The 24,136-nt window shown below is 33.0% G+C and overlaps 1 protein-coding gene across 1 annotated transcript; it reads right to left on the minus strand.

Moving 5' to 3' along the window:
- Positions 1-274: 274 nt before the first annotated feature.
- Positions 275-23,902, minus strand: LOC128204930 (uncharacterized). The gene is made up of 6 exons (XM_052906330.1): positions 23,820-23,902; positions 13,512-14,097; positions 13,137-13,266; positions 9,416-9,630; positions 8,628-8,848; positions 275-6,271 (listed from the first exon to the last, which is right to left on the minus strand). Exons 1-6 carry the CDS (start codon positions 23,900-23,902, stop codon positions 4,216-4,218), a joined length of 3,291 nt encoding a protein of 1,096 aa, XP_052762290.1. The 3' UTR covers positions 275-4,215.
- Positions 23,903-24,136: the final 234 nt, after the last annotated feature.

Below are 24,136 nucleotides of genomic sequence, written 5' to 3' on the forward strand. Positions count from 1 at the left end.
CAATTTTCTTTTTTTCTTGCAAATTGGTCATCTGGTTCACAGTTGCTTTAAACCATTTAATATATGCGAACAATCCCGTTTATTTTGGATCATCCCTCTTATAGATCTGGGAGTTGCTGTTTCATCAGTTTATTCATTTAAGTACATAAAGTAACTCAATTTCAACACCTTAAAAGATGCTGTTGCCAACTTAAAAGCTGTGAACGAGATTTTGTAGGAGAATAAAACCAAGGCAATGCTAATTCTTAGAAACACGCGAGCTAAAACAAAAAAGTCAAGAGTATATGTTTATTACAATAAGAGCACATTTATAATAACAAGGACAATGTCTAAAAGTATACACATGACTATAAAACGAGGGCTTAGGGTAAAACAAACGTAACTCCTATTCATACACATGGTATGGAGTTGGGCTTGTCCGGCTCTGAGCCCATCTACAATAAATGCTAGAGTAATAGTTCAGTTTAACAGTCAGAAATAATACACATGGCATTTGCTTGAACAATTGTGAGTTTTTACAGATTTCAGAGAAAAGTTTGTATGACAACAGAATATAATATTTATATACATTATTATTAAACAAACATTGACATTAAAGAAACAGTTCTTATACAGTAGCATGTAATGTATTTCTTTTCATCGTTATCATTATTTTCACGGTTATCAAAATTTTCTCAATCCTTATTCTTGACATTTAAGAATCTACAGTGGTATGCCACTTTGCAAATGCAGTGCTAAAACATTTGTTACATCATACTCGGTATGTTAAAAACAAGTTCCGTCAAAAAGCTCACACAAGTCTATGTTGAACTGTTAAAATATTGCTGACTAAAAATAGATCTTATCTTATTTTAAGTGAACTTAGATCATACAAAGTTTTGGAGTTTTTAAAATTTGTTGTGAAGATGGCTCCAATAGAATAGTTGTTTTCAATAACCTTGACTCAATATTGTGAAAGTTTACTGGATTTTTTGCATGTTTTTCAAATATCAAAATTCTACAATGCACAATCCCATAAATATCTCTTTCCCCGAGAAAGATACATACATTATGTACACACAAAACTGGCAGCCATTTTACAGACCAAAAAATAAACGCAAAATTATACAAAATTTAGTAGTTTATACAAAATTGCGTCTCGGCCTTTAGGCTGTTGTTTGAGGTAGATAATAACTTATGATCATGATCCAGGAATCAAGCTAGATGAAAAATTGGGAGAAGATAGCTTCCTAAACTTTCAAACTTTTCCCTTTTTTGACCCATGTGCATCATAATCTGAATACTTAAGGTATGCCGTTGGCCTGTGACAAGGGGAGGTTATCTCCCTGTACTTATTCCCTGTTTGAAGAGGACTTAGAATTATTCATGCAATATACATGTAGCATCAATTCCAGTTCAAGTATTGATGATATTGTATTGATTATGTTGCTATTTGCAGATGATATAGCCATGTGGGGTTGTTTTATTTCAGCTGCATAATTGAACAGAAAATATTTTATGATAGAAAAAACTAAAATTCTCCAATCTTCCGTTTTTTAAAAATCTAGCTTGATATGAACCCCATGTTTATACTGGATTTCTGTAAGATATACATGTATGAGCAAACTGAATGCAAATGTTGTATTGGTACAAAGCATGTTTATATGTTTTATGCTATGAACTAGGTTGAGCCAGGCCGGTTGAGAAGGGTGTTTGTGATAACGCCTTGTATAAAGCGAGAATAAAATATTGTTAACAAGACCGATCATAAAATCAGTTACAATTGGTACTAAGTAACTTATTGATATTATGATTGTAAAAATAACAGTTTGGATTTCTTTACATAATCGTTTACAGTTATAAACAAACAATTAAAAAAGTAAAATAAGATTTTTTTCAAAAGTTTCTTCCCAATTCTATTAAAAAATCGACATATTATATAATCAATTGCTAATATTAAATCTCCTACAAGATTATCAAAATAAGTGATTAAAAATGATAAAACTTTTTTTTAGAAATAAAAAAACAATCTATTATTTTTTTAATTAATTTAAATAATTTAATTTCATACGATATTGATGTCACCATTACAAAGTTTCATATCTTTAAATGGTTCTTCAATTTATTATCATATGCAAAATTGATATATTTAAAAAAATTATGTTCAGAGTTGAGTCGAGTTGATATTTATAAAATAAATGCCATTCTAGGGAATGGCCAAATTCAGCTCCAATGCAAACTAATAAACTAGATTCTAATTCCTACTCTAACTATGTACAAAAATTAAATAATGTTCTAGGCTATCCCTGAGTTGGACCAATAATTACGTGGCAAGGAAATATAACACAGTCTTCTAACAAAATGGATTTCAAAGTAACAAGGGTGACAACTTGATTATTAAATTTGCGACAACAATAAGTGAATTACCTCCCTTATACTTTAGTTTTTAAATGGAGTTCATGTTTTTCGCTGACCTCAATTTCTTGAAAATATCTTAATAGTATATTTAAGTATCATATTTCATTAATATAATATGAGCCAGTTTTCCAGCTTTAAAATTATTTCATAAACCCCGAAAGTTTAAAATTATTATTATCTTAGAAAGAGTTTTCTTCATAAGTCTCAAATTCTCTTCTAAAGAAAAAAATACAAAATTTAAAACAAAACAAAAAAGTCACCATTATTCATCCTTTTAAAAGGCACAATAGACATTTTATGAAGTTGTGGTTAATATATTTACATTCCTCTAATATTTAGTACCTTCACAAAATTTAAACAATGGAAAAATAATGGAATGTACATTATATGTTTCTGGTTAATTGTATGAAAAATTGTATAATGATGTCAATAATGATAAAACATGATTATAAAATGAATATCAAATAGAGTGCAATAAAATACGTGACTAGGAACAGCTATGACATAAAAGCACACAATTAATATAATTGGAAATAATTCAGACAGACATAATTATTGCGTTTAAATAACAAATATCATCAAATATCATGTGTATGCAAATTTCATTAATGCTGATTAAAGTGTATAATATACAATGGTCGTGTCATATTCAACGTGTGATTCATGTAACATAAGTTTGATAAGAAGTTTTTTGTACATATTTTAACAAATCAAAGCAACAATATTCGCTAACAAATCATAGTAATAATCAATCAAAAATAGTATTAAAATGACTAATAATATTCATATGGAATATATAATAAAACAAAGTAACATTTAAAAGTGGGAGACAGACAACATCCAAGCCCTTTCCCACAAAATACTGATGTTCAACTTTTACAGAGAAGACAATAACTGTTAGTTATATAACCAACTTTTTTTGTCAATTAATTCAAACACAAAGTTTCAAACTGACAAAATTGCGCAAGAACAGACATAAATACATGAAGTCTTGTTAACAAACTCATGTTCCATCCTTGCTTATTTTAGCACTTAACAACTAAATGACATTTGCATTTTCTTTTATTGTTTCAATAGATATTAACACTTATGTATATCATGTCTGTTTACACACAGTTTGGTCAGTTTGAAGTGAACCAGTCCCTTTAACCTGCAAAATGTCATGGGTCTGGATCCTATCCTTGACCGGCCAAAATAACTCTTATATTGCTTATGGCCTGCCCCAGTCCACAAGTGTTACTTTGAAAATCAAGCAAAATTGCTTGCTTCATAAAAATAAACCATGAGACAAAACACTTTGCTGAATGTTTGTAAGTCAATGCATAATTATACATGTAAATAGAAGGGAAGTCTTCTGAAATACTTCTTTTAAAGTTAAGATAAAATCTGTAACATAAGCATTCACATCAACAAAATTCTTAATAAGGTTAACACAATCAAGTTACCAATATGCAATCACTAGACTCATAATGAAAATTGTGCATGAAAAAATATCAAAAATATGTCACTTCTACCCTTCTTAAGGAAAGTTCCAATGAATAGCAACAAGAATTCAAATTGCTCTTTTGATCTTCCTATTGATGGTACCAAGAACTCAACTTGCTATATTGATTAACTCTTGTTCCAATAAATAGTAAAAACGACTATTATCTAAGCTCTCTATTCAGCAACAAAACAAGTTTTTCATATGTTAACAGTCTTGGTGCATAATATAACAAGTACAAATCATCGAAGGTCGGTAAAAATGGATTTAAAAACAATAACTCACAAAGCAATAACTCATAAATGTCTCGAAGTGAACCGGCTAACATGGCAAATTTAGTGGTGTGCAGCCCTAGAAATGTGGAGGAAGAATTCCACCCGGTCCTTGCACGTGTCTCCGCACATATTACACTTGTATGGGTCCTTGTAACCATGGTAACCCATGTGCATCGTGTACATGATACAATCACCAAAGGATATCTTGCAGTAGGGACATTCAAACACGCCCCTCTCCGAATTCTGCTGAGGATTGGTGCACTCGGGAGCCTCGAACCAGAGCTTCTTATCGAGTGGGGTCATTTCAAGCTTCTGTTTCCCGTTTCCGCTTTTTAGAAACAAACTTGGATCACCCATGTGCGGATCATTCAACATTTTCCAGGCAATATCGGCCCCGCGCTGAATGGCGGCAGGAATCTGCTTTCGGCGACTCTGGGATGGGAACACAGGCGGCGAAACCGATTTTCTCTCTGGTTTTTCCTCACCTGAGGACTCCCCACTCCGACTGTCATTATCGTGCGAGTCACCAATGTTGTCGTCACTAGCGAGTTGATTCTCGTTGCGATCAATCTGCTCATTCAACATAGCCAGCTTGTAATGTAAACTCTTCAGGTCTTGCTTAACAGAGTTGTTCTTATCTTCATCTTTTCCCAGCTTCATTTCTCCATCTACATCATCGATGGAATCAACGTCAACTCTTCCCTCGTTACTGTCCCTCTCTATTCCGTGTTGTTTGTCCCCTTCAACAGTTGTTTTCTCTTCCACAGTTTCTTCAACTTTAGTGACTTTTTCCTCATTTTCTACACTAGGATTGTAAGCTTTTCGGTCAGTATGAATATTATTTTCCATGGGAAGACGATCAGATGAATACATTTCTGCTATCTCGGCGTCCGAATCTTCCTCACTGTACATGGCACCCTGGTTTGACTGTAGCTTCATACACAGAGCATCAAGCTTGAACGCCTGACCTTTCCTCGACCTTTTTCTGGCTGGGGGAGACGGCAATTCTGACCTTGAATAAGGGGAGCTTACTCCATTCCCAGAGTGGACTGAATAGATAGAATTCTCTCCACTTGAGTGCTCATCAACTTCATCTGCAAATTTGTGTTTCATGGCAGCGGATGTATTCTGCTGGAGACTGGAGACAGATGGGGGACTACGTGGCTTGGTCAGGTCAAGGGGACTGTCAGACGACATGTTATTATCATCATTTTTCATAGTTTTTGAGCTGGAGATCAGAGGTGATGACAATGAGTGTTTACGTTTCTGGTCTAGAAGACCTGCTCCAAATTTCAGTGTCATCTCTTTCAAAATATCGATCCCATCGTCCTTCATGACCACGCCGCTGTTGCCGTATTTCCCACTCATAAACGGATACCTGGACATCACGTCTTTCTCAAAAGGAGCTTTATTGACTACTTCCTCTCTCTCCTTCTTGATATGGAGGTCAGGGTTAAACTTGGCGTCCAGTCTAGGCATCTTGGCTGGAGAGGAATACACTGGGTGAGGGGCATGTCGCTTGTGGCTCTCATCTAGTAGGGCTTCAGATGACAGACCAAACATGGAAAACAGGTCCTTCTGGTCTGATGCATGAAGCTTCATAATGTGACCTGTGAGGATTTCTCTACTTGTGGCGATGAAACTACAGAAATTGCACTTAAGGATGTTTGCTGAGCCTACGCCAGATGTGGGTGGGGATTTCATTCCTCTGTCTTCAGATTTGATACCAAGGGGAGACAACCCAGCCATGGGCGAGTTGAATCGTTGACCAAAGCTGAGTGGATGGGGTATTCTGCCCTGCATCTGCATCATCGGCCAGAATGGGGCAAGCATCCCTTGCATACCTTGCATCCCTGGGAGGGGGCCAAGGGGTGAAGGGGGAAGGGACAGGTAACCCCCCTGACTCTCTGGCATCTCATGTTTATCCTTCCTCGGTCCCCTGGGCCCCCGCGGTGGGCCCCGCTTTGCCAGCAGGGAGAGCCCTGAGTTAGTGGCATCCATACCCTGTGGGAGGCTGCCGTCAGAGTTGAGCACGGCCGCTGGTTTGTGGTTGTACTTGCGTAAATGAAGCTTTAGACTGTGGCAGTATTTTGTGGCGTATGTGCAGTCTGCGCACCTGAAACAAGCAAAAATATTGTCTACAATACTCGAGGGGAAAAATGTCACTCAAAAGTGCTAATATAGAATTATAAATAACAATTATTGTATTGAAGTAACTGGTAAAATCTTTCAAATGGATGGTTTCTGTCACATTTCATTACACTGTATTTATATAGGTATGTGTTTGATAAACAATATCAATGTATATTTTGCAGCAAATTTCACTCAATCAATTTGTTTAAATGGACATGAATATGATGCGAAAACAGCAGTAAATCTTTAAAGCAAAATTATAAATCACAATACAGCAAGGTAATTCATCCATCATTTCTACAAAAAATGCTTCAGGTAAAGTTTCATTTAAAAGTAACAAATTGTTAAGTTTGAAAAAATTTCATTGCCATGAGCATTTTTATATAGACATTATAATATTAAGTTTTTATTTACGCAACAAAATAACAAAATGGCTATATAATCAAGGCAAAAATGATAAAATGGATAATCAATTTACATAGAAATAATCTTGATGTTCATATCAAAAACTCTCGAACACATTTTTGCATCCTCAAGATGGATGGCTTCCCTTATGATATTTTTCATTAAATGGACTTGAAATGATAATGTGAGGTTGTTAAGTTTTTTATTTATATTTGTAAATCCAATAACCGCAGTATTTTACAGGCTTGTCAATGTTTTGGTATTTTGTAAACAAATTACGTAATTGATTTTTTCATGATGCATATCACCTGTCTGGGTTGCGAAAGATTCTTATATGTTCAATAAACTAGCATTCAAAAGCATAATTTTTAAGCTGCACTCTTACATATTGACAGCTTTGACTTTTTATTTTTGTCAACGCCTTCAATTCAGTCTAAAAATAACTGCCGTTTTTTGTTTTTTTTCGTAAAGCGTGAGTCACACTTTTAGCCTTAAAACATTAATTTTTGAACATAAATATGCAATCTAATCTTTTGTCAGCAGTCTTGTATCACTGGTTTCCAGACATTTATGCAAAAATGGCTCTCCAGGACACCCCCCCCCCCCCCCCCCCACACTCAATCTGTGTCAATCGAGTGCAGCTTTGAAGCATAGTTCCAGTACTTATATTTACAAATGATCCTGATTCTTATTTCATATATTACTCCTATATTTGGCCCGGCTCTAGTTTTCATCAAAGAAGGTAAATAAAAATTAGACATTGCCTCTATTCTTATCTTGACTTTTTTACTAAGACATTTTTGTGGACTGCATTATACATGCAACATTGTCAGCTAGTGCTAGTTTACTGCCATTGGTGAGTTACTTCCCTTAACAAAATTCAAACTCTTAATGCAGTAACAGATCCTAGTTTTTTTTCTGCTAAAATGTCCATTTTAAGCATCATGGCATGTACATCATTAACAAAGAAAACTGACTTAACTACGTTGAAAGTACCCTGTGGGCCATTTCAATAAAGAATTTTAGTCATAACCTCAATTATCTTGAATCTGTATAAACAACACATTGATTATTTTTTTTATCTTATAACTTTGTATTCATTTTAATACAGGCTAAAGGTCAGTTTACACAACTATAAAGTTGAATTATATTAACAATGACACTAAAATTATTTCAATTTTCAACTAAAAATCAGGTAAAATCTTTATTGAAACGCCCCCTGACCTTCAGAACATGGACGCCACCACTGAAATATATAAATCTTTATTGAAACGCCCCCTGACCTTCAGAACACGGACGCCACCACTGAAATATATAAATCTTTATTGAAACGCCCCCTGACCTTCAGAACACGGACGCCACCACTGAAATATATAAATCTTTATTGAAACGCCCCCTGACCTTCAGAACACGGACGCCACCACTGAAATATATAAATCTTTATTGAAACGCCCCCTGACCTTCAGAACATGGACGCCACCACTGAAATATATAAATCTTTATTGAAACGCCCCCTGACCTTCAGAACACGGACACCACCACTGAAATATATAAATCTTTATTGAAACGCCCCCTGACCTTCAGAACACGGACGCCACCACTGAAATATATAAATCTTTATTGAAACGCCCCCTGACCTTCAGAACACGGACGCCACCACTGAAATATATAAATCTTTATTGAAACGCCCCCTGACCTTCAGAACATGGACGCCACCATTGACATATATAAATCTTTATTGAAACGCCCCCTGACCTTCAGAACATGGACGCCACCACTGAAATATATAAATCTTTATTGAAACGCCCCCTGACCTTCAGAACACGGACACCACCATTGAAATATTTCCAGCTTATGCCACTTTACAAGATGACCTATTTCTGATTGTCGCACAAGTATAAATTATCTAATAGTTTCTTTCCATCATAACATACCTGTACTGATACACGTTGGTGTGCGACTTCATGTGAGAGTTGAGCATGGACTTGTTCACGCACGCGTAGTTGCACTTGGGGCATTTGAATGGCTTTGAGCCAAAGTGGTTACGGAGGTGGTACTCCAGGTGGTGCTTGTATTCAGTGACGAACGGACATCGTGGACACTGAAGCAGTTTATCCTCCTTGATGTGTGAACGTGAGTGCGTCCAGAAGTCAATCTGTGGAAAAAGGGGGTAAAACAGATTTAGTTTACAATTTCATTATAAGAATGATGTTTTTGCAATATACATATTCAATTAATTTCTAAAGAAAGTGGTGTAGGTGTCTGCCTCCATCAAGGAGGTTGTGGTTTAATCCCCACCAGGGTGAGAGTGGTCTAGTGGTGAAGGTGTCTGGCTCTAACCAAGGAGGTTGTGATTAGATCCCAACCAATGTTGAGTTCATACCCTGCCCGATGAGAGGACGACACTATTGCCGGACCCCTTAATAGTATTATTTAAGAAGATCACCAACATGAAATGGGGCATTTCCTTTCGTCTTTTAATAATGACTCCAGGGGTGGTATTCAATACTGACAACTGAAGTAAATCTTAGGGTCATACATCATTGACTCCATTCACTCTATTGGTCAGTTAATAATGAAAAGTAATCCGATAAGCTACATCGTTCTTATATTGAATAGCAGCCCAATACTGATTTTCACCCAGTAACAGAGCGTAAACTCGTAAAAATATAGCTGACTTCTCGCCACATAATCGAGCTAAAACAAATTGGCTGAACCTCACCTTTTCAGTAGTTGAATACTCGCACTGCTTGCAGCGGAAGACTTTCGGTCGGCCCGGCATCGTCCTGGCTCCGTATCCCCCGTCGATGTCCTCCGTGTGGAAATCCTTAATGTGCCTCTTCAATCGTCCCTCCGTACGCGATTTGTAATCACAATTGGGACAAACATGCTCGAAATGCACGGTCATATGAAGATCAAAGTCAGCCTGGGTCGTACCTGTGTGAAATTATTGAAATTGTAAATATTGTAAATGGAATTTTTAAAGCATTCTCAATTTAAAAAAATCAAAAGCATAAACATATTTGCTTTCATAAAATGATTTCATTTAAAAAAAAATGATAATAAAAAAAAAGTAAAATTTTATAGCAGTATTTTCGAAAGCTCAACTATTTTTTGCAATCATGAAATCATTTCATTATAAGGATTTTTAATTAATCAAACATTTTGTAAAAAATAGTGTTTACATTTGGTATTCTAAACAAATACCATTTAGAAGACCGAAAATAAATGCTTCCTTTTTAGTGTTCAGCACAAAATGCCTCTATACTAAATGTAGCCATCACACATGCACAAGCTCCCTAATAACCCGCTTAACAAAAACCGATTAATGACTAAATGGAAAATTGGCAGTTGTTTTCATCAACAATATCACCACATTACATGTAATCCAATTGGCAGGGGTGTGAGCATAAACACTGATCATTTATATAATAAAATTTAATGGTGAGGCAATTACTATCATGAGAAAAATTTACTACAATTATATTCTTAAATAAAACTTATGTGATTACGTATGAAATATGACAAGGTTGTATTACTATGTAAATAAGTTTAGTGCAAATAAGGTTATATTATCAATTGTAAATAAATTAAGTTCTAAGACCCTTTGGCCATATTATATAAATATAAAATCGACGATTTTTCTAAGAAAAGCTAGTTAATTCGTCTCTATTGGGTCTTAATTATGATATATGGTCAACCAGTAAGATATTTTTAAAACTTGCTTCCTTGTTATTTGACAAAAATGATCCTTAGATTTTGTGGTTAATGAAAAACACACTATACATATTGTTAGACTTAATTAGCCCATGGGGGGGGGGGGGGGTAATCATCTGATGTACGTCTTTATTTAAAACTTTGTTTTGCACTGCACAACCAACATATAAAGTTGTGGGTATGAAGGTCTTTTTTTTACTTCCATACCCTTTAATTCCATGAAAAAAGAACAAAGCAAAAACAAGCCTATAGAAAACATTTGAGATGCAGATAATTTGGTGAGTCGGTAGGAAAACGCAAAGCATTTATTTACTTTGGGCTTGTATCTACAAGTATTTTTTTCTTGTAAGGCATTTAAATACCATAAACAATTTATTTACTTACTTAGTTACAAATGAAATATTCTTCAATCATTCCAAATTAATTAATAAAGAAATTACCAACTTACAGTTAAATCATACAAATCCAGCCACAAAAGTCCTTTTGCCATTAAACGTTTAAACCTTTACTTAATGTAATAGTCCAACCAATGTGTGTTTCACATAAAGTACTTTTTTAAAAAAGAAGAAATATCACTTCATACAAACAAGCACTTGCCATTAAAAATTGAAAAATCTTCCCACATTAAATTTACTGCTATGACGAAAAAAGTCAGACCATTAAAGAGTGAAAAACAACAAGCGACTGACTTTTTCAAAGTAAGATAAAACACTCTTAAGTTTGACATGTTCTTAATATATTTTTTTTTTCAAAAGGATCCTTCGCTACTTAAGGCTTTGTGTAAACAAACCTTGTATAGTTTATGACCTTAGATAAACAAATGGAAACAAAAAATACCTCTATTTATGTGAAAATAAAAGGATTTTTAGTCTTTTTTTCTGGCTTTCTGACTTCTGCAAATGTTTTTCTAACAGATAAACAGTACAGAAGAATGGAGTTACAATTTTACATAAACTGACATTTATTGAACAATTTATATTTTTTTAACCAAAATTTTACAATTGAAATACACTGTTTATTTTTTTAATCAAAAGTACAAAAGTAAGGATTGGTTTTATGGTATTCATGATTTGAATGCGTTGGCACTTTAATATTTTATGACACAAGATTTTTACCTTTTTTTAAATTGAATCACATTTATCCTATCAAAATGTCCACACACACATTTAAACCCATATTATAGCGACTAATAAAATGAGATCCATTAAATCAATCTAATGAGATGAGAGAGATATTAATTAAACTTAAAAAACTTTAAACTTAAAAATGGATCCATTTAGCCAAAAGGGAAAGTTGTAAATAAATTCAAATTTGAGAAAAATTGTGTTTAAAATAATTAATTGGGATTATACGGCTGTCTGCCTGTTTATTTCAAAATCTATTATCACCAATAATTTTTAAATGTATATAATCATTAATATGTTTATTCTTGTGTGGTATAAAAACAATCAATGCAAAGCTTCAATATATACCTTTTATAAAGGTTTGTGTATTTTGGCCACAGGTGTTTTGTACTTGGGAAAGAAAAAAACTTTACCATAATAAAATTGTTTTTAATTAAATATATTAGTCATGTTTCCCAACTCCTGGAACAAATATAAACAAAACATGTCTTTTTTTAAATTCATTAATAAAATACAAACAACATACATTGTTTATAAGTTTTAATTGTCATAAATAAAATACATTTAATTAATATTTTTCTTTTTTAAATAATTGAAATAAATTGCAATAAAAGTAAGAATTGAACAGATTTTTAATGAGATGTTTATAGATGCCCTTTGATGTCAATTTAGACATTTTTCAGTTCACAAAAAACTTGATTTGTCAGTAAGTTGTCAAATCAGAAAAATGGCGCCCAAAATTTATTATGCCTCAAACTTTAAAAAAATAAATAACCAAAATGCACTCGATATAGGTTAAGATGATAATAATTCTCGATAACAATCTCCACATAACTGAAAATACTTCTATTAATGAAATGTCCTCTTTTTTCCCAATAAATTATTACAGATTTTCTTTTACTTTCAAAATACTTTAATTAAGTGTTTTATTAATTCTGAACCTCTCTCCCACTTAAACATATTGGGTTGTTTTTTGGACAGCAATGAACTACCTTTTCGACATTTGACAAGAATTGTTTATGATTATCAAATGCCTAAAACGTGTCATGAAAAATGCTCAGTCCTCAGAATGCGCTTAAAATCTGTTTATAATTGCAAACAGCACACTCTGCTGTCAGTTTGACCACCGTCTTTAGCCATTTAACTACATTTAGGTCCATTTCATCACCTAAGTTGTCAGAAAATACATCTTTAAATTAATGTCCTATCATGTTGTGCCTGCTTAACAAATAAATTATTACAGAAAAATATAATATAGAAAAAGTGGACATTAAAACATGCTATGTATGTTATTTCGTGACATTTTATCATTATTCAAACGTGACCTAGAAATAAATTATGGCACAGGTTTTGGGTTAAACATATTATATATTACACTGCCTTTTTCCTGATTAAGGAAATCAGGAATTCTTAATTTGCCTAGAAGTAAATGAGAATGCTTTTAATTAAAAAAAAAAATAGATAGAAAAGATAAAAGAATACAAAACTTGTTTCTTTAAGAATACACCAACTCTTTTCCATACAAACACATTCATTTTCTCAGCTCGGCGCAGATTTAATACCCCCCCCCCCCCACAATCCCCCTGTAAAACCCTGACTTACCTGAAAAGCTACAGAGATGGCAAAAGTACAGGCCCTCCTTGACACGTGGCAGGAAGTTGTTTGTGTCAGCGTCCTCGAACGATAAACTGTGGGCTGATCTAGATCCCCCGGGACTGCGAAATGGTGATACCTGTGCATTGTAACAACCAGAGAGTTATTATTAACAGCTATCTGATTTTATATATATATACTACTTATTCTATGCCTGTAAGAGAAAAAGCCTCTATTTTAGTGATTATTGTCCAATTTTAACCAACTTTTGTTCTTCCTGTCTTACGATAATATTTACATTTAATATAGAGAAATGTGCATCAGGAACAATAAGCCATTAACTGCTTTTAAAAATGGCTAAACAAATCCTGCCTCTATATTTACCTGGAGGGAGCTGGAGTCAGGGCTGGTTGGCTGGCTTGGGGAGTCACTGTCTCGGCCTGGTGAGTGTAAATTCTGGTCCCGCGCTAGCTCCTGTCCTCGCTCTTGTAAAGAGTACCTGTTACGTGCGAGCTCATCGCTGTATTGTTGGAGACCGGTTCCTGATTGCAGGCCGAGACGATCGCGGACAAAATTTGCCGAGTCTAATGAATATCTGAGTCTGGCTTCCTCCGTTTCAAATGATGACGAGAATGCTGCGATGTTGCTGGGAAGTCTGTGCGAAATACCAAGATCTGTGGGGCTGTCAGGTGCAATCCCCTCGCGCTCAAGATCAGAGTCGATATCAGGAGACCTGGGGTCAATCAGATTCTTGTATTTTTCTCTCAAGAGTTTTTCATCTAGCTGTTGCCTGCTGTTGTTGCCTCGCTCCCCGTCCTGCACAAGTGAGTTCCGCAGGTTGTCCAAGTCATGCGAGGGTTTGTTGTCAGGGGAAACAGAATTTTGTGTTTTCGTGTGAGCGTGCGACAACTTCTTTTTGTCGAGACCGCTGTCAACAGTGTCCACCCCTTGTGGGGATAAAGTCTCACTCCTGAAATTTGAGAGCAAATTTTATCATTTAATTTCTTCTTATGTACAAGATATTTTTGACAATGAACAAGAAACAGTGGCTTGAGATTTTCTAACAAGGAAATCAATTTCAGGAAGCAATGGCTTGTTTCCCATAATAAGAAACAATGGTTTGTCGTCCATGAACAAAAAATAATGACCTGTTTCCAATTAACAAAACACAATGGCCTTTTTCCAATGAACAAGAAACAATGGCCTGTTTCCGATGAACAAAAAACAAAGGCTCATTTCTTATGTTTGTTTCAAATGAACACTGTCTTATTTCCTATGTACAAGAAATATATATAATGCATAAAGTCTACAGATAAAAACATATGTTGTCCATAAACAAGAAACAATCGCTTGTTTTCGATAAAAAACAACAACAATGGTTTGTTTTCTGACAGAAGGAATGATGGCAGAAATATTAACTTAATTCTATACCAAACATATAAACTTCAGTAAACTCATGTCTATTCATGAAACATGTATATTGTCATATTTACGACATTTTACTTATTTCAATTCTATATTCATACCTTTTTCACTTCAAAACAGATAAAATAAATGATAAATCCATCCACAAAATGATATCTTCAACTTTGGCTCAATGCTGTTTTTTGACACACCTTTAAAACAACTTGTACATATTTCCTCCAAGATAAACTAACATTTGACCTCTATTTTTCATATCATGTTTTAATTTATCAAATACAACTTGAGTTCCCTTTTCTTATAAATTCATGATGAAAAAACAGGATGAAATAGTTTGTTTTTATTAAACCAAATTAATGGTTTGATTTTTTAAGATGCATGTTATTAATTGACTTTGCCAATGAAGGTCAAGATCCAACTTGTGATGGTATTTTTTATTTGCAGTCAAAAGAATATTTGTATCATAAAAAAACACTGTGTATGCGTCATTAATTTTGGATTGTAAAGGAATGAATACAATGTTTTTTTGCGAGTGTGGTATTTCATTACAGAGCATACCTAATAACAGATGGCTTTGTGTTCAATAAAAAAGCAATAAAATCTTTATTCCAAAATTAAACTTGAAAAAGTCACAGACATTTAAAATTAAGTACCAAATAGGCCAAATTTCTATTAAAAAAATGTTTATTAACAGAATTCTTTTATTTGTATATTTTTTTATTTATAAAATAGAGCTGTTGAAATAAAGGAATACTTTCATAAGAAATTCTGATCGAAGCAACAGTAAAAATAATGAACTGAAATCTATTATTTGCTCTCACAAGTGTTTTTGCGATGCAATCACATCGGCCACTTAAAACATCTAAAAGCTTCAACACAAAAAAAACAATTGTGTACTTCACAAAAAAATATTATCAGTATGCATAACCACTTTTAGTAGTGTAATTAGCAGTATCATAATAAGATAGCAGAGATTAAAAAATTTGTAAAATATACCTCTTCAAATGCGTAAATTGCTGATAAGCCTTTCAATAACAAGACAGTCAGACAGACTTTAAAATGAAAAAAATTCACTCTTTCAATTGATTTTAATCTGATCCGCATAAGAATACTTTAGTATTGATAGTGCAATCCCGTTCAAAATTTAGACGTCGTTAGCGTTAATCGGAAACATGGTGGAAAAAGATAAAAAATTAGTTATCAATTCATTTTAATACACTTTAAACACTTATAATTGTTATAACTGACTTTTATCAAATATATATATATCATGCTGACAAAGAAACATCTATTTATAATCTGCTATAAACAAATGCTCATCAATATTTTTCAGAATTGCGCATGCTCTCTATTTGAATAAATTTGCTACCGATATGTTGTAAATAATTCAGCCACTGATAAAAAGGTTTTTGACATTTTCTCATTATTTTTTTTTTGGTTTTTGCTTATTAAATTGAACATTTAATTAAAAAAAAAGTCTTAAAATGAGGCGGGAAAACTAAAACTGTTCAAAACAAGACAACACCACTCACCTGAGAGATTACAGTATTATTATTATTTACAAAAGAGAAAATGTTGCATTGATATAATTCATATTCACTTGATTTCCCTCCTTAATATGAACTAGATATCTCTTTAAAAAATACCTGTAAATATAAATAAAACAGTGTAGAAAATGCATTATTGCATATTTTTTAAATCAAGGGAGTTCATCCAAAATCTTCATTTTCATCTTAATAATCAAGGGAGGTAACCAGAATCCATTCTCCAGTTTCATTCTAAACTTTTCATTTTTTGCTCAAGGAAAAAAAAGAAATAACAATATAATAATTTTTCAATAGATTATCCCAGAAAAAAACATAGATAATAACATTAGATTCACATATGGATATCCCATTTCAAGTCATAAGACTTTAGTTCTCCGCTTATTTACATTACATCAGATAATTTTTAGTAGTTAACGGATTAAATACGGTAGTTGTAAACTAAAGTTATATTGTAAAGTAAAATCTCTTTATGCAATGCCTTTTTCTTCATAACTTTTCTTACCGTATTGAAAAGTTTTTTAACAGAAATCAAACAAAATTGTATTCAAGAACAAAAATCATACACTAGAATTGATGTAAAAAGTGTATTCACCTAAAAGTCATACACAAATTGTATAGTTTGATATTCATTATAATACAGTCATGTAAGAAAGAGATAAATAAGGATATCCCCCATCCCCAACAATTTTTGCTTACACTGAAATAATCCCCACCCCATGCTTTTAATCATTATTTGATGTTATTTGTAACAGAAATGTAATGAAATATACAACCCGGATAGATTTTGTAAATGATCTTTAAAAAACGGCAAGAATTCATGAGCATTATAGAAGGAGGGTTCTGAAAAAAAGGGATGTGACCTTCGTGTTCTAAATAAACTTGTTTTTGAGTAGGTGCTATTATCACAAAATCAGTTGATTTATTTTCAAGTACTGTTTTGATAAACTTAAAAATACGTCAAATCTTAACTATATCCTTGATGTTATCAGCATTTCTATTATAATATCCTTAAAATATCAATTATCATCCAGCATCTATAATCATATTGTCCTTTTCATCTGATGTAGAAATCATGATCACATATCATTATAATTAATTTTTTTCCATAGTTTCATGGAAGTCAAGCAAAGGGCGACAACTCAGAGATTTAGATGGTATATAATTATATTGGTTATTTCCCTTACTTCAAGCCAGGCAAATATATAGCAGCAGTATTGTTAACATGTATGGTTGATACATAAATGTTTTAAATAACTATTTTTAAGTCGTACTCATGGTATGAATGATTCATTATAAAATAAAATTAAATTAACTGAAAAGTAATAAAAACAAAAAATGAAAGCGTACCTTTTACACTCCATATCCAAATTTGAACGACTTAAAACACGCCTTCCAAAACCTTCCCTTTGTACCCAATAATCTTAATCAAAAAATCTTCATTTATCCTTTTTATCAACTAAAAACTTCTAATCTATTTAAAGGTTTCTTTATCATGACAAATCCATCCTATTTTATCAGAATCCAAAGATTAAGAAGTCTTTCTTTATTCAATGTTTGTATGCTGGTCATACAGACAAAAAGAAATGAATTACTAAACAAACACATATTTTGGTCATCTATAAAACTGGCCAGTACTATGACATCACGGCATCAGCAATAAAATAGTGTCTGATAAGCCCTCTTGGCTGCACAAGTCAGCCATATAAAGCCATAATGGCACTCTTTTAGACCCAAGTGACACCTGTCATAATAAAAATGGCATGTTATTGAAAATACCTTTGACCAAGCATTGAATAATTTCATTGATTTTTTTTCATTTTGGTTACTTTTTGTCAAAAACTTAATATTCTTTGTTCTTTTAATAGATTCCATTTAACTTAAATGACCTATTTCTAAAACAAATATGATTGAATAATTGATCACCCTTGCTTATTTCAATGTCTTTATTTTTTATTTTTTTTATAACAAAGAGGACCTGAATCTTCCCCTGAAACTGTATGTTAACTGAAGTTAAATCAAAGTCATTAAGTAACTCAGAAGTTATTAAGTAAACTAAAGTAATTAAGGTAAATGGGGACATAATCACTTGTAAAAGTATAATGATATAATGATGAAATTAGGATGCAAATGACAGTTACAAATACAAAACCATCGGTCACCTGGCAACACTTAAAACATTTCTTCACCTAGGTTAAGTAAGGGACCATAAACATGTCAAGATTTTTTTCACATGTTTTTGAGAATATTGTTACAACATCTTCATGCAGCACCTTGTCTATCCAGTTCACTAAACCCACAAATAGTTCATAATTGGGGAATGGTTGTTGATTTTTTTATTACTGATTGCTTTCATCTTCACTGATGTATAGTTCATAATTGATAAATAAACGGTTGTCTTTTATTACTTTTTTGCTTGAAAGGGGCTTAACTCAATTGTTATTAAAGCAAGAGTTATTGTTCTTGCTGTAAACATGTATATTACATCTAGCAGCATGAGGCATTCTAATGCAATATTTGCCTATATTTTAACCACATGGATAGGAAAAGTTCAGACCAACAATTTGAGAAGGGGTGAGGGGGGTGCATCATGCCAGCTGTGCCCTGCCATGCCCCACCCACCCATTTCTCCTGGAATAGCTACTATGTAGTAGATTATAAGATTAAGTGAATTATACCATAAAACATTTACCAGTGTAGATGTTTTACCTGCGTGATTGACCATTGCCAAGAAAGCACCTGTTTTGTTGGTAGTATGATTGATAAAAACAGTTAGCAAAATAATAAACAAAACAGCATGTTGCCACAATGATAAATGCCAGGTAACTTTCTTCTGAAGATAATCCTTGCAGGCAGAAACAAGTACATCCTGACCTGTAGGCATTACAAAAACAATTATTTGTTTCCATGTTCCTGACCCATACCCGAATATTTGCACCATACTGTATTTTCATGACCAGACAACCTTTTTTTACATTTGGCTTTTATATCCAGGCACGACAGAATGTACTGTTTTTTATAGAGCTTATAGTTTGCATTTACCAAGACAAAACAGCTATGGATCACAGTGTTGAAATGGCTTTAACCTCAAAAAAAGAATCCTGAATTTCCTTTAGAGAAATAAGCGACAAACACATTTTTGTTGCCTTACTCATGTTGTCAGTAAAACCTTGAATAGAGTGCTGTTTTTATAGGAGCTGGTCACCTTTCTTATGAATACATTAACCTTAAAAAGTGATGGAATTTCAAAATGGCTTCTAAACCATAATATTATATTTTTCATGACTAACTTGACATAAGTGCTTGACATACATTCCTTATTTTGGAGTGCTTGACAAAAACTAAAGCTAAAAAGCTTTACACTGTGTTTGGTCAAATATTGACCATGTTCATCCTCTATTTGACCAAAGTCCATTTTCTGGAGATCCATTTTTCTGCATTACATAAGACTACAAACACAAATGGAGATAGCGGTTTGTAAAACAGTTTCGTCACTAGGCAATTGACCGTCCATGGTCAGTATAGAGTACACTACGTCCTTTTTAAGTGTTTTCTTATCTGTTTTCTCCTAAGCCGACCTACTTCACGATTTAAGTGGAAGTGTTGGCAAACTGATTTTTTAACTTTAAAGTTTTATTCAGATTGAGAACCTTTTTAATGCAAATTATACTACTGAAAGTGATTATAGGACAAAAGCTCCACTACCCCTTGTCACCCCAAAAGCATCCACCGGCATCTCCCCCCCCCCCCCAATACACAGACCCACATCCCAAACCCATGTCTGTCACCCCCTGCCCCTTCACCCACACACCCACACCCACATCCCCAAACCCACATCATGCAATCCCCCCCAAACAATCGATCTCCAACCCCACATCATGTCTCCTCAACACCCTGTGGTATTAATATTAATCATCCATTGTCTTTTTTCAAAGATTAATTCATAATTAAGAAATCCTAATAAAAAATGTAAGCATAATGATAGAACCATATGAGATATGTACAAAATGGACAAAACTTTTAATTTGTTACAACTCTGTCTTTCTTCACAAAAATTCACCTATTGTGACAGCCTACAAATTGTAATTACAGACAAAGTATTTAATCTTGAAAAACATTGAGCTAATAAAATGTGATGGGTTTATTTGGGTAATGGTCAACATTACATCATGGACATTAATGTTTGCTGGGGAAATGAAAGAAACACAGATAAGAGTTATGTAACTTTGTTGGTCCAGCCCAATAAAACATTAGCCAAATCAGAGATGGGGAGATTAGAACATCAAACATTAAACCCAGGGGATCAGAGCCCTGACATCAATATAATGATCCAAACATAGTTCTTTATGAGTCAGTCAGTCAGTCATTCAGGTTAAAAGTCAATGATTTTATTTTAACTTATTTTTGAAGCATTGATAAACCATGGAAAGCATGTTAAAGGCCCCGTATTCCGTGTGCATGCTGTATGCATCCGCAATCTGCGTCACATTGGGTTTGTCTCTGCTTGCCTGTCCTATCCTTTTTAGCTAAAATTGCACAGTGATCAATTTAAGCAGAAACTGTTGCATTAACAGACACTATTTAGAGGCTTGAAATAAAATGTAGCCCTCTTGAAAGTCTGTCCTTTTTCAATTTGAATTTTTTTTAACAAAAATGAAACATTTTATTGAAGCCTATTTATGAATGTATAAACATTTGCGATAAGATTTTAAATTTATTTTTTATTATTTCATATTATTCCTACTTAAAAGTATGATTTGGTATAAAGTTTTGTTTTAAAATGTGTATTGGACAGTGGATGCGGACAGCATGCACATGGAATATGCCACAGAATCAACACAAAGGTCTACACTTATTTTTTTTTATTAATCTAAATAATATTATTAAAATGATTCCTTTGATTCAACATAATACATTTCCAGAGTACTGAGGGTTTTGTTTGTTTGTTTTCCGGAAATTAAAACAAAAAAGTAAAAAGTTGTATGATTGAAAAAAGCTTTATAAGTAAAAAACATTAAAAAAAACACATTCAGAAGCATTTATTGTAAATCATTTGCATAAGTAGTTAGATGCAACAGCAACATGTGTGTGTGTGTGTGTGTGTGTGTGTGTGTGTGAAAAAATGCAGCTGTTGTCTGAACAGCCATTAAATATTTTTTTTATGATATTTACTCAACAGGCTTCAAATAAAACCACAAATTTCCTCCATTTATGATTGGAACCCAAAGAAAAATAAACAGAGTAAAGTGAAAATCCAGTTCCTCTCCATACTGACCTTTTTACATGAGGGCCGTTACATAACCTGTCAGCCAGAAAATATCATGGCAGATGGGCCAGGTATTTTATCAGTGAAATGACTACAAAATAATTACTCTATCAACATGTGTTTGGTTTACATGGGTCAGACTCTATCCCAAGGGTGTATTCTCATATTCTGTATTAGTGAATATCAAAAATTTTCCTGGGGTTATTGAAAAAAATAAATAAAAAAATTGTGATAATAATAATTTTCTCTTTACATCACTTTATTAAAATATATAAAAAAAAATTGCTATAGATTGAAAAATAGCTTTTTCATAAGAATAAAAACTGCTGTTACTAATAACTTGGATGAAAAACAGAAAGTAATCAGAAAATAATGACAATTGATCAACGACCATGAATCAAGTGTTTTGTACGTACTTTTAATGTTTAACAAACATTATCTAAAAGATAATCAAAATCATGAAAAGTGGACTAATAGTCCCCTCAGGAAAGACGTACACTCCTGAAAAAACACTTGTAAGATTGCTATCAGAAACGCTTTTTTCACACTTGCCTGTCAAAAAATTGTTTTATGGGGTTGTAATGACCCCCCCCCCTTCCCTGTTTCACATTTCACTGCTGATTATTTTAGCTTACCAAAAACAACAATCATTCTGCCTGAAAATCCAAGTGCAAAAGGGTAATTAAAGTTTGAATATCTCAAAAAAAATAATAAAAAAATAGACTGAATATATATAGTGATTACGGAAATTAAAATTGTTAAAGGCAAAAATTGCTAATGTTACATGGAATGGAGATAGCCACATAGATTATCTGTTTTTCGCCCCTCTCTGAAACAGAGGTTTGAGGCCTTCCTCCACTTATCTGAGGTTTTCAATGGACACAGTTTATTGCTTTTGACTTTTGAAGAAGTGAAACTACAGATAAATTTTTCTACACATAATTTTCCAAGCGAGCCTCACATTAAGATCTTGTGCATCTTTCAGTGAAAACTATGTATACATATATCTCATTACATAAAGAAGTGGTCAAACACCAATCTCAGCGACATTTGCCTCAAAGTATTCCTCAGATACTATTATTTGCTTGAATTTAAGTCTTGCTGATTCCAGAAGACTAGCAAGACTGTTTGTAACCTAATTATTGGGTTGGATTATGGGTTGGGATGGGAGGGGGCGAGTGTGTGTGTGTGTGGGGGGGGGGGGGGTCATTTATGAGTTTGTCATTAAAGCTATACTTAATATTACATAATTATCTTTTCACCTACTTCATCTTGTACAGCACAGCAATGATTAAAATGTTGTGCAAAACTTACTGTTCCAACAAATTGCTTATTTACAATATTTATTATAATATCGATGCATCAAGGTAAAAGATCCCACAATCAAACATAAGCCCTCCTATTAATTAATCTCATATCAGTGTTATGAAGCTACCTATATACCGAACAAGAAATGACATGTGTAAAATCGAAAACATGTGAGCTTTCCGCCACTATCGGCAATGAAAAAATGTTATACAATATTTATCTCTGTATTAACTGTATTTTATCTAAAACTACCTCTTGACTACTATAATTTGTGCAATTTCAAACACAAAATTTAACACTTAACAAATGGCTAAAGTCCAATTACTGAGTATATAATATTTAAAAACTTCATTTAAGTTCCTATAATATTTTAAAACTTTATTTAAGTTCCTTTGTTCTTTTTATTTGTTTCTACGAATACTTGAAAGCAACAGTCACTACTTCCAATAACATACCTCTGTTCAATTTTAATATTTTAAGGGTCTCATTCACAATTTTTTAAGACAATGTCTAAATTATTTTAATTTGGTCAAATTTAGTTATTTAGCTTTTATGAACAAACACCAAATAGCAAGTGGCAGATAATCATTATAAATCTAGGCCTAAATTCATTCATTTTTCAGTAGCGTTACGTAACACTTCATGGCAATAAAAAGTAAATGTGATATTTTACATAATTATTAACAAAAGATTAATTCATGTAAGTTTCTGATCAAATTTTATCATTGTTAAAAGCATTTTATTCACATTGCACATGAATTTTATTTTTTTCGAAGTCTGACCCTATGAAAAATGAACGAATCGTGTCAATATAAAACTGTCAAGACAGTTTTCTGCAGACCTGAATTGCATCTTGTATCTTTAAATAACTATTTGTTACCCCATGCAGTAACAGATTTTGTTGGTTACAAAATATAGTCAACTGAAACATTTTAACATTTCATAAACCATAAAATATTTACTTTTATGGAGTATTTCAACAATTAATGATGTATATATATATAAATATAACAGAATGATGTAAATAATCTCTATAGAACTAAATTGGATAATCCCTAAGACAAAACTGTAACTTCTGTTTAAATATTTCAACAAGCAATAATATATAACACAGATATAATCGCTATATCAAAACTGTGTTCAAAGATTTACCTGCTCTTGTTAGCAGCCCCAAGTTTATTCAGGTTACTGATGATGTTGGTCAGACGCAACTTAGCTTTTGTTTTTGTTTTCATGATTCCGTTAATAATGCCAAAAATGGTCAAGCAGGATTCCTTTTAGCTTCTAAAAGTCACTTTTTCGCTGTTTATGCCACAAAAGAGATAAGGTACGAATCCTGTACAATTTCTTTTGCTTTTATCTTTTGTCCATTTTTGTACCGGTTTGCTTATTTTTACATGTAATCTTTGTGTGAATGATCAAAAACATCTGGTAGTATCTCATATACTTGTTGAAAATTGAATTAAAAG

This window comes from Mya arenaria, chromosome 10 (assembly GCF_026914265.1).
Source record: "Mya arenaria isolate MELC-2E11 chromosome 10, ASM2691426v1".
NCBI lineage: Eukaryota > Metazoa > Mollusca > Bivalvia > Myida > Myidae > Mya > Mya arenaria.

Bases quoted from the DNA above. Each gene is read 5' to 3' on its own strand.
- LOC128204930 (XM_052906330.1), bottom strand. From the start codon at position 23,902: ATGAAAACAAAAACAAAAGCTAAGTTGCGTCTGACCAACATCATCAGT. The intron at 9,631-13,136 runs GTAAGTCAGGGT...AATTTCACACAG, and splicing joins CCATCTCTGTAGCTTTTCAG to GTACGACCCAGGCTGACTTT. The intron at 8,849-9,415 runs GTGAGGTTCAGC...CTTTTTCCACAG, and splicing joins AGTATTCAACTACTGAAAAG to ATTGACTTCTGGACGCACTC.